Source organism: Etheostoma spectabile, unplaced genomic scaffold (assembly GCF_008692095.1).
Source record: "Etheostoma spectabile isolate EspeVRDwgs_2016 unplaced genomic scaffold, UIUC_Espe_1.0 scaffold00569473, whole genome shotgun sequence".
NCBI lineage: Eukaryota > Metazoa > Chordata > Actinopteri > Perciformes > Percidae > Etheostoma > Etheostoma spectabile.
The window spans coordinates 766-12,860 of NW_022605150.1; the positions used below are offsets into that span (position 1 = coordinate 766).

The 12,095-nt window shown below is 40.7% G+C and overlaps 1 protein-coding gene, 1 long non-coding RNA gene and 3 other non-coding genes across 5 annotated transcripts; 3 read left to right on the top strand and 2 right to left on the bottom strand.

Annotated features, from left to right (window-relative positions):
- The first annotated feature begins 1,570 nt into the window (after positions 1-1,570).
- On the top strand, positions 1,571-1,642 carry trnam-cau (transfer RNA methionine (anticodon CAU)). The gene has a single exon. It is a non-coding gene; the product is annotated as a tRNA-Met (tRNA).
- A 1,351-nt stretch (positions 1,643-2,993) lies between these two features.
- Positions 2,994-3,540, top strand: LOC116685030 (uncharacterized). The gene is made up of 2 exons (XR_004330886.1): positions 2,994-3,026; positions 3,468-3,540. It is a non-coding gene; the product is annotated as an uncharacterized LOC116685030 (long non-coding RNA).
- An 811-nt stretch (positions 3,541-4,351) lies between these two features.
- Positions 4,352-5,311, bottom strand: LOC116685029 (putative nuclease HARBI1). Its single transcript, XM_032510326.1, has one exon. The coding sequence runs from the start codon at positions 5,309-5,311 to the stop codon at positions 4,352-4,354; it is 960 nt and encodes a 319-aa protein (XP_032366217.1).
- A 2,991-nt stretch (positions 5,312-8,302) lies between these two features.
- On the bottom strand, positions 8,303-8,385 carry trnal-cag (transfer RNA leucine (anticodon CAG)). The gene has a single exon. It is a non-coding gene; the product is annotated as a tRNA-Leu (tRNA).
- A 1,729-nt stretch (positions 8,386-10,114) lies between these two features.
- Positions 10,115-10,194, top strand: trnas-uga (transfer RNA serine (anticodon UGA)). The gene has a single exon. It is a non-coding gene; the product is annotated as a tRNA-Ser (tRNA).
- The last annotated feature ends 1,901 nt before the right edge of the window (positions 10,195-12,095 follow it).

The window sequence follows — 12,095 nt, forward strand, 5'->3', positions numbered from 1 at the left end:
ATGTCAACACAGTCACTGTAACGATGAAATCTGCACACAATGGCTTGTGGACGATCACCAGGCTTGGGTTTGGGTTGGAGGGTCCGGTGGGACCTGTCCAAAAGCGGCTCCTTTTCCAGACCCAACGCTTCCTTCAGTAAGGCGGCTACACATAACTGCACATATACATAACATTTCTTTTTGATTAATGCATATACACATTCATTGTGTCATCATCACTATTCATTATGTCATCATCACTATTCATTATGTCATCAACTTTTTTTATAGATTAATGCATAAACACATCAATTTTCTTTTTCATTAATGCATAAACACATCAACTTTCTTTTTATTATATCATCACCATTCATTATGTCATCATTACTATTCATTATGACATCAACTTTCTTTTATATTAATGCATATACACATCAACTTTCGTTTTTATTAATGCATATACATATCAAATTTCTTTATTAAAGCATATACACATCAACTTTCTTTTTAATAAATGCATATACACATCAAATTTCTTTATTAAAGCATATGCACATCAACTTTCTTTTAATAAATGCATATACATATCAACTTTCTTTTATTATATCATCACTATTCATTATGTCATCATCACTATTCAATATGACATCAACTTTTTTATAGATTAATGCATAAACACATCATCAATTTTCTTTTTCATTAATGCATAAACACATCAACTTTCTTTTTATTATATCATCACCATTCATTATGTCATCATTACTATTCATTATGACATCAACTTTCTTTTATATTAATGCATACACACATCAACTTTCTTTTTAATAAATGCATATACATATCAACTTTCTTTTTATTATATCATCACTATTCATTATGACATCAACTTTCTTTGATATTAATGCATACACACATCAACTTTCTTTTTGATTTATCATCACCATTCATTATGACATCAACTTTCTTTTTAATAAATGCATATACACATCAACTTTCTTTTAGATTTATTCATATACACATCAACTTTCTTTTTGATTAATGCAGTGTGTTCATTTAAATATGGGTACACTTACATGTAGGGCTACGAGATTGCAATATAAGCCTATATATTAATATTAGGATTATACATAAGTTAAGGATGCATAAAATAAATAAACTTCAACTGGGATTTTTGTTTTTTTTAAGGGATTTTTTTTTTTCTAGCTCTGGAGGGAACTACTAGAATTGTTGGGCCCTTGTAAATTACAGAGTGTGGTCTAGACCTACTCCAACTGTGAAGGGTCTCGAGATAACTCTTGATACTATATTGATACTATAAATTAAATTTAATTTAATTGAGTCAGTATGGACTTGGGGTGCAGCACGTAACAGGAGAAGGAGAAGTCATCAGTTGGGCCTGTGCCTCGAGGAATGGGGGTATTAATATGACTGGGAATCACAAGTCTTGTGAATAAGCAATGGTTGAGTTCACATAAAAGATAGTTGCAAGGTCTACCAAATGTTTAACTTTACAACCCGTAAACTGTTGGAACCTTGGTCCTTCCCTCAAATGTGAATTACAGATTGTCCAGTCCCTGGTCTTGATAAGCCGAGCAGAGTGGCGCAGTGGAAGCGTGCTGGGCCCATAACCCAGAGGTCGATGGATCGAAACCATCCTCTGCTAATTCCTATACTTTGTATCAGTATGAAGATTGTTACCATTTAATGTCTCCACCTGGTGAAGAATAAACTTAAAGCATTAAGTTTATTTCAACCATAAAAATGGAATCTTGTGTGCTCATACCTGCCGTAACACCCATAAAAACTGGAGCGTAATACAATTACTACACTACAGTGCTTGTTGTGCTTTCGATAGTCTGAGGTATAAAAGAGAGAGCATACCGCTTAGTTTGTGTCACAGGAGGTCTTAGGCCTAATCCCATTTCTTCCCCTTACCCCTACCCCTTGGCCCTATCCCTAGCTTTTGCGCGTTCACGCGGGATCTAGTGTCGGTCCAATACGTATTACGGCCTAGGGGTAGGGGATCGATCAAGGGCTGTATAGCCCTTGAAATCTAGTGTGGACGCGACCTCACTAGAAAACACACATCAACGATGGCTGCCGCATCGACCAGAGAGACACATAAATGTAAGTACTTTTGGTTTAAATAATTGATTAAGAAGTTACGACAGTTTTGTTTTGTGGTCTATGCAGTCCTGTGCATGTGTACTTGCAACCATGTTCCTAACTGAAACTTTTTTTAAATCGGTAGCTTGCGCTAACGCTAATCGCTAACGCTAACGCTAATCGCTAACGCTAACGCTAATCGCTAACGCTAACGTTGATTTGCACAACAGTTCCGCATTTGTCTGCCTAGAATTGACTGTATACATCGCATATTTGCATGCATTATTAACGGTTCATGATACATTCGTTCTTAATTTCCACGTTGTTAAAAATCAATAGCGTGCTGATAATGCAAGCATTGCTTAACATAGTACACTACTGCTTATGATATTTTGATACATGCTGTGCATTGCATTCACATCGAATGTTGTGCCAAGTATATAATAGTAGTATTTTGTTGTTCCAGTCCAGCCCTGCCATGTGCTTTGTCCTGGGGGGGAGATGCACTTTTTAGCCATGTGCTTTGTTGGTGGGGGGGGAGACGTTAGCCAGCTGCTAGCTATGTGCTTTGTTGTAGGGAAGGTGAAACACAAAGTATATATATTGTTGATTTTCTGTACATTTACCGTGCTGTATCACACAGGGACGCCAGAGGAAATCAGGAAGCTCATCACTTTTCGGTCACAGAACGAACATCTATTTCTGAGGTCAAAATACGGCGCAAAGCAACAATGGGAGTGAGTCGTGAGTTTGTTGTAGCAATTCATTATTGTATTGGAACTGTTACTGCATTGTCATCATTTGTTATTCATTCCTGTAAATGTACATGTACATTTTGTTGTTTATGACGCAGGAAACTGATGAAAGACATGGGGTTGTTTGAAAAGGTAACAGGCCAAAAAGCTTCCAAAAAGTGGGAAAACCTGAAGCAAAAATACAAGGTATGTGGTGTCCAGTTAAAGAAAAATAACAAACTACATCTTTGCTCTCAAAACAATAGAATGCAATGAATGCATACTGTATGGTTGTAGGCTTCATTGTAGTGTGTTGTGTGTCCCTCCAGGAATTAAGAACTCCTAAAACAGGGTCCGGCACAGACAGTGGGGAAGTGACCGCTGCAACGTGGCAGTTTTACGAAGATATGCACGAGGTGTTGGGTGCCAGGCCTTCAATCGACCCTCCTGTGGTGGTGGCATCATTTCTGGATGAGCGTACGCCAAACCTCATGGTATGTTATGCAGTACATCTTGTGTTCTGAAATTTCCGAATCGCAGAATGTTAACATGTTATTGTATTGCTGTCTTTCTCTCTCGTGTGTGTACGTGTGTGTGTACAAATTGTTCATTTGTGGAATGTAAATCAATATTATTTTGTTCCTTTAGGCGATTGAGGAGCCCTCATCCCCATCCTGCAGCTCTGCAGCCAGCAGTTCCCCACTGCCAAGTCCCTCCCCAGGGAAGAAAAGGAAGAGAAATCCTATCCTGGATTTCCTGACCGAGGAGTCCAACAGGGAACAGAGGCGCCACGAGGAGAGCGAGGCGAAGAACGAGGCCATGACTGAGCGATTCTTGTCTCTCTTTGAGAAATTAGTTGACAAGTTATAGTTCCTTTGACAGATCTACCTTGTAATGGTTGCCCATGTCCATCTTTAATAGAGGCTATATTATATGTGGGGAACATGCAGTAGTGTATTGTTGTTATTCCCATGTTGATAAAGTATGTAGCCTAGCGTTGTACCTTTCCTTTGCCGAGTGGGTTTGGGAATTGTTACAACCTCATATTAAATATATCATAACAGTTGCACTACATTATATATTATAAATATTTAAAATCAACAATATACACTGTTCATTTTTTGTAAATTCCTGTTACATAATTTATTCTGAATAAAGTATTCTTTGCACATCTCATCCAAATCTATTCAATGTGTTATTACAGTAATTCAAATCATGAGTCATTCATAAATGCCCAAAGGGACATGACCACACAACAAATACCAAGCCTTCAACAAATAACTAAAGTATTTCACTTCCATTTTGAAAGTAGACACCAGACTCAACTGAGCTTCAAATCAAATCATTGTTTAATGCCAGAAAAAGGTAGTATGACATTCAACACCATGCTAAGTGAAACATATAAAAACACCATGATGTGTGTATACAAACATATGCAAACAGATCTAAGTAGTAAAAATACATGCATGAACATAGATCTGTAAAATACATATACACTGGTCATGATCATGGGTCTTGCACACCAACTGAAACTAGGGCCGCCAGTCTGTTTCTTTTGACATTCCCAGAGGTTTCATTGTAAGCCATTTCTTCACGGGGAGGTGGGCGTCATCTATTAAAATGTCTTCATCTGGGACCAGTGTGTCACCATTGTCCATGCACACATTGTGCAAAAAGGCACATGAAGCAATTACCTGTGGTGCAAACGTGGGCTTCACCTCCAAAGCTTTGAAAAGTGTTGACCTCCATCTGGTCTTCATCATGCCAAACGCTCTTTCAATTATGCTGCGCCCCCTTGACTGATAGTAATTGAATCGCTGCTGTACTTGTCCTTGCACTGGCTCCTTGAATGGGGTGATGAGGCAAATCGGAGTTTCCAAACAGGGATACCCACCATCACCCAGAAGGATGTAGCCCGTTGGGGGATACCGTCTTGTGGTATAAAAACTGCTGTTTTTCATTATTCGTGTGTCATGGACAGACCCCGGATACCCCACAAAAATGTCCAGAAACCTGCCATTTGAGTCACATATTGCCTGCATGTTGACAGAGTAAAAGCCTTTGTAATTCAAGTAGTCTAATCTGTGACGCTGTGGTGGTTTTATCCTTATGTGGCTGCAATCAATTGCTCCAACCACATTGTGGAATGCAGGGGTTCCTGAAATGTTGACAAATCCCTGACCAACTGCAGGCAGGTCCGCTGTTTGAGGGAAGTAGATTGCTCTCCTTAGATTGTCCCATATGCTCTGGGCCACTCTGTGGATGATGCGGTGAACTGTAGCCTTTGGTACATTAAAGACACGGGCCACCACTCGATAGGAGAGTCCATGTGCCAGCCAATAGGTGTATATGAGTACTTCAAGCTCAATACCCCAGCCGTGGTCCTGCTCCCTTTGCAAAAGCCTCTGCAAGCTGTGCATTGCTCTTCTGGTGAGGCGGAAATCCTGCCTCAGCTCAGTCTCAACATTGAACCACATGCGCAGTATAGGCATGTTGGGGTTTATGGCACAGTATGTAGTTGGAGCACCAGTCTGGAAAAGAAAACAATTTCACAGCATTGAGTTGGAAAAAAGTTTCCCTTTTCAGAAGAACAAAGCACATAGTAGCCCCCCCCCCCCCCCCCCCCCATAGAACACGTCGTGATTATAGTTGCCCAAAGCACATAGCAGGAAAACAAAAATCGACTAAATAACGTCTGACATTCCCCACAACAAAGCACAAAGCTAGCTAGTGGCTACAGTTACTTCTTCCCCCCAAAATAAAAACAGATCGTCTCCCCACCAAGAACAAAGCACTGGCTGGACCGGTAAATAACGTCGCCTAAATAATACTTGTACACATAGATAGTCATGAGGTTTGTGTTACAATATAATGCACGTCCATGTAATGTACGCGAGTCCAGCTCAGCTTGCTACTGTGTTCCGGCTAACGTTAATACAACCTAAGGTTGTTGTTGTTTTGTAGCTAATCCATACATACCATCAGCTGATCCGCCAGAATTTTCAAACGTCGTAGACTTCTTCCTCTCCTCCTTGCTTGATTTCTTCGAGTTGTTGCAGACAATCGCAGAAAAATTACTAAGACCCACGCAATCGACATACACACGTTCGCAGACGGCATCTTGGAAGCTTGTGACAAACGCTTGTCGCCTCTGGTGACGTAGCAGCCAGCTAGCGGCGATGCTTTGTGACGTAACCACAACCAAGTGGTGTCCCAATTCGTAGGGGTATGTTTTCAGCCTAGGCCTAATCCCTTGATTTTGAGGGCCAAGGGGTAGGGGTAAGGGGAAGAAATGGGATTAGGCCTAAGTTCCTGGACTTGTTTTTGGTTGATTTATATTTGTCAAATTCTTCCTCATTAATTTAACGCTAGAACCCCAACATTTTAAAGAGTACCATTTCTTTTAAATCAGACCCCCGACAGCGGATGTATCCTTTTGTCATCATTGATGGGTCATAAACACTTCATCTGCCTCTATGTCAATAACAATTCTTTTCATTTTTTCAAACAGTAACTTGTAATGGAAAATTAAATTTAACCAATGATTTTCATATTAATTATTCATGATAAGATCTCCAATGCCTCTCAGAGTATATGACTTCTGAATCTGTCCTCAGTGCCTACTCCTTGTAGAAGACAACTGAATTTCCTATGACTTTGCATTTGTCCTCCAAGGACAAATGGCCTAAAGTCTGACAGAACCAGTTTTGTGTTTATCATAGCAGGTCCCAGGTCGAGACCATGGCCTATCCAAGAGACAAGATGTTCTTTTTCAGCTAAGATAGAACGACCGGTCAAGACACTTGACACAAGGAGGGCAGATTCAGAAATACTTAATGGAACTAACTGTCTGCCTGAGGTCCACTGATTGTTATGTTTGAGATTAAACTTTTTTCCAAACAAGGGTTTTTCTCTTCTGGGGGCACTGGATATAATGAAGTGTATCACTGATTGTATTCACACAGAACTGTTGTCACTCTGTAACTTTGTGCATTGTGAAGGCTGTTCTTGTCATTTTGATTTTTCTCTGCAGAAAACAATTAAACTTTCACCGGAGACTAAACTTTGATTCAGTTTGCAGCCTTCAGTCTTTATTCTATATACAGAGTCTTAATTCCAGCCAAATTCCTCCCTTGCTGTAACAAGAAACTTCTACTACAGTTTGGCGTCACAAATAGGATTTCAAGGAGGAATCAGAAAGGGACTCCACCGGTGACTGATGAGGGCGTGCATCCAGGGATCTGATGATCACCTGCCTCTAAACCTCGCCAAACATCTTTGAGAGACAGAGGGTCAGAAACCACTGAGGGCTCGCTGAGTCCACTCTGAAATCCAAACGACAAGGAAGCAATTTCAAACAGCGGGGTAAGTTAAAGTTTCAATTCTGTTGGATAAATGATTTAAATTGGACAAATATTGACTGTGATTTAACTGAGGGATTCGGTGAAAGTTATCTTTTGTTTTGTAAAACTTTGGGTTGTGTACAAAACAGGAGAAAAGAGAAGGGTTTTTTTCCAATTCTTCTGGTCACACTTGGCACTATTTCACAACTTTTGTCTGAAGTTCTCTATTCTGTCAGGGCTTAACTCTGTCTCCCCAACATCTTATTTTTTTTCTTGTTATGTCTCGGCAAGAAGTTATTATGCTTGTGGGTCGTCTGTCCATCTCTACATCAGAATCAGAAATACTTTATTTATCCGTGAAGGGAAACTCTTGAAAAGAGGGTTCCTTCAAGCCGTATTCTTCAAATTTTGCAAAAACATTCACAAGAACTCGTAAATCAATGATGAGATTTTGGGGGTCAAAGGTTCAATGTCAAGGTGACTGCGTCTTCATGTCTGTCCATCCGATTCTTGTGAATGCAAGATCTCCAGAACTGTACTTGTATTTCTCCTGAACTGGTGTATTTGGTTGTTGTTAAGCCCCAGTGGCCTAATGGGTAAGGCACTGGCCTCCTAAACCGGCGATTGCGGGTTCAAGTACCACCTTGGGTGATTTTCAGCAGAGTGGCTCAGCGGAAGCGTGCTGGGCCCTTAACCCACAGGTCGATGGATCGAAACCATCCTCTGCTAATCTCCTTTGCTGGTGACACAAGGGTAGACAATCAGAAAGGGTGATGCAACAAGAAATTATGACCCTCAACCTGATTTCCATGGTGAGATGAATCATGATATAACTGCCGTAATTGTTGACAGCACCGTGAAAAGTAATGTTCTTGAGGAAAATCATGTTCTGGCAGCTTATTTTGACAAATCGACATCCACTACCCTCAAGTCATGCTGTCTTTCCAGTGATGTGATTGGTAAGTGGTTGGGCTGTATACAGGTTTTAATCATATCCATCGGTTTAAAGACGCTCACAAAACGCTGTACTTGCAATCGCGTTTCTCGTGCAGAGTCATGTCCTCTTAAATACAAAGAACTGCTAAGTTCTTTATTCCCAATATCAACTCTCAGAGATTAGTTACAAATTAAAACAATTGTTGTCAGAAGTGGGATTTGAACCCACGCCTCCAGAGGAGACTGCGACCTGAATGCAGCGCCTTGGACCGCTCGGCCATCCTGACTGATCCAATAAACTTTCAGTAAGACCTGTTTAAAAAATTATAATTTAGTAAATTAAACATGTCATGATATAGTTTCTCAGTCATCCATATCATAGTTAACAAGGGAAGGTTTCTCAACTGTCAGCCCAAATATTTGGGCGTTCATGGAGACATGGAAGAAAGTCACCAGGGTGGCAATGTGCTTGACAATGGCAATACATTGCACGGGATGTGAAAGCAATGTGCAATACAGGCTAAATCCTATGGTGGGAATCAAGATCTACCAATGTTTCTGTCAACAATGTCCACCTGAATCCAGAAATGTCCCAGCCAGATGGGAAATAGACTGACAATTGGGTCAATATTGTGCAATTATCTTCAAAATGTCCAACTGTGTCCACAATTACACCTGCCAAATGGGAAATAAACTAATAACTGTCTTCATGGTCTAAATGTGTCAAATATTGTCGTACATTGCCCACATTGAGTCCAGATGTGTTGGTTCCTGATCCATGCTATTACCCCAAAAGATCAGAACTATGCCAAGGGCACCTGGATTGGTAAAAGGTTCTCCGCAGAGGTTTTGTCTTTAATCCAAGAGACTTCTTTAGTGTTTTTTTTTACACAGAAAGGGTTGGACACAGTGCCCACTCCCCCACCCATATCTGACAATTGAAAGCTGTGGGGAAAGGGGGGTTCCAAAGCTAATAGACCATTCAACAAGCAATTCTGATGCACTATCCTGGCCCATTCAGGATGAACACTGTATACTCTGACTGCAGCAACACAAGTTCAAATTTCAGTGATACCTAATTTTTATGGTGATTACGAGACTGAATGCAAAGTGTGTATCCCCCATGTAACTCAAAGCCTATCACTTCCAGTCAATACTGTCAAATTTGGAGCTCCGTCTGATTACATTAACAACCAGGTGACTCCTCAACATGCCCCCACCAACATACTGTGTACAGTCTAAATGGCCAAGGATATTAAACCTGTAAGATTACTTTAAACTAGATGTGGAAAGTTAAAGGTTGATCTTTTTCACCTGTGCTGTGGCTTAAAAACCAGGTTCCACCGAGATTTGAACTCAGATCGCTGGATTCAGAGTCCAGAGTGCTAACCATTACACCATGAAACCTTCGAAAGTCTTGTGAGGGTTTGCTAGGCAGTTTCTTTCATAATAGCCACATGTGTGATAGTAAAGGCACACAACAATCACAACAATTAAAATATCACGCCCCAATATATTCTCAGTTTTGAGTCCTTGCCCCTACTATTTACGACATGGCCAGACGTAATCCGGCTAAGAAGCAGCACTTTCAGAGGAGGAGATTGAAACCCTCACATCTCAGTTTAATTTGCAGTAAAGTATACGCCTACATGTAAAGTGTACCCATATTTAAATAAACACGGGAGCAAAGTTTATGCAGTGTTTTTTAATTTTACTCGTGTTTTTTTCGTGAGTCAGAGTCAGGCCACAGCTGTAAGGGAATCACACAAATGGAAAGATAAAGGAGAGAGGAGCTCAGAGTGTCAAAGGAAGTTAGATGTTCATTTCTTCAATGTTTATTTTCATATACTGCACTGTAACTTTTATTCTTGTGTTTCATCTATTTTTATTTTTTAACTCTTTTTTTGCAAAGCACTTTGAATTGCCCTGTTGTTGAAAGGTGCTATACTAATAAAGCTGCCTTGCCTTGAATAGGTTATCAATATTAGTGCAAATCAGTATTGCACTGTTTTTCAGGTTGTCGTGGCCGAGTGGTTAAGGTGATGGACTTGAAATCCATTGGGGTCTCCCCTCGCAGGTTCAATCCTGCCATAATGAAAGCTGTAATTCAATTGTGGTCACACATCCCATTATGGCAGATGTGCCTTCATGGACAATCTTGTAATATCTCATAGGTACTGGAAGCCACCAATGCATCTCTGAACATTTATTTTCAGTCTCAATAACCAGATGTGTTGCAAGATTTGCAGTGGCCATTGTATTGTCCAGCGATGGTGGTATAGTGGTGAGCTTAGCTGCCTTCCAAGCAGTTGAAATGGCTATGATTCCCAGCCAGTAACTTTCTTTGAGTGACGTTATTTGCTTTATTTGTCAGAAGTAATTCAATTCAATTCAATTCAATTTTATTTATAGTATCAATTCATAACAAGAATTATCTCAAGACACTTTACAGATAGACCACACTCCGGAATTTACAAGGACCCAACAGTTCTAGTTTCCTCCAGAGCAAGCAACAGTGCGACAGTGGCGAGGAAAAACTTCCTTTTAGGCAGAAACCTCGGTCAGACCCAGGCTCTTGGTAGGCGGTGTCTGACGGGCCGGTTGGGGTTAGAATGAAGAGTGGCAATAACAAAAATAGAAAAATTAGTAGTTTGTAGCAGTTCTTTGTGGTAGTTCATGGCATAGCAGGACGCTGTGCAGCATTACAAGGCACAGCAGGACGTAGCAGGACGTAGCAGGGCACCACAGTGTAGCAGTTGAACATGGCATCACAGAACGTGTAGCGGAACCATGGCAATAGCTGCTACCCTGATTTCGGAGCCTCTCTGATCCAGGGAACATGCTGGGGAAAAAAGAAATAAGGACTCCGGGGAATGACTCCCCAGAAATAGGTTAGTAACAAGCATTTCTGGGACATGGATGCACATAAATGAAAAGATGGAGAGATAGAGGAGAGAGGAGCTCAGTGTATCAAAATAAGTCCCCAGCTGTCTAAAACTATTACAACAAAACCAAGAGAGACGAGGTAAAGAGAGCTCCAGCCCGGCCGGGCCAGAACTCTCCCCAACCGGATCGGGCTGTATGCCAAGTCTCCCTTTGGTTCTATTATATTCTTGATTATATGATAGATAAATCTGAAAACTATGTGACTAGCTACTACTCCCTAACAATATTCGATTCTATGCCCTAACTAGTGTATCAAAATAAGTCCCCAGCTGTCTAAAACTATTACAACAAAACCAAGAGAGACGAGGTAAAGAGAGCTCCAGCCCGGCCGGGCCAGAACTCTCCCCAACCGGATCGGGCTGTATGCCAAGTCTCCCTTTAGTTATATTATATGATAGATAAATCTGAAAACAATGTGACTAACTACTACTCCCTAACAATATTCGATTCTATGCCCTAACTATAAGCTTTATCAAAAAGGAAAGTCTTAAGCCTACTCTTAATGTGGAGACGGTGTCTGCCTCCCGGACCCAAACTGGAACCTGGTTCCACAGGAGAGGAGCTTGATAGCTGAACGCTCTGGCTCCTGTTCTATTTTTAGAGACTCTAGGAACCACCAGTAACCCTGCATTCTGGGAGCGTAGTTCTCTCCCAGGGTTGTAAGGTACTATAAGCTCTTTAAGATAAGATGGAGCCTGACCATGAAGAGCTTTCTAGGTGAGAAGAAGGATTTTAAATTCTATTCTAAATTTTACAGGAAGCCAATGCAGAGAAGCTAAAACAGGAGAAACGTGATCTCTTTTCCTGGTTCCTGTCAGAACACGTGCCGCAGCATTCTGGATCAGCTGTAGAGTCTTTATGGATTTTTTCGAGCAGCCTGATAACAGAGAATTGCAGTAATCCAACCTAGAAGTAACAAATGCATGGACTAGTTTTTCTGCATCATTTTTAGACAGGATATTCCTGATTTTTGCAATATTACGTAGGTGAAAAAAGGCGATCCTTGAAATTTGCTTTAAATGGGAATTAAAGGACATGTCCTGATCAAAGA

Excerpts from the sequence above, each read along its gene's own strand:
- LOC116685029 (XM_032510326.1), bottom strand. The coding sequence starts at position 5,311 with ATGCCTATACTGCGCATGTGGTTCAATGTTGAGACTGAGCTGAGGCAG.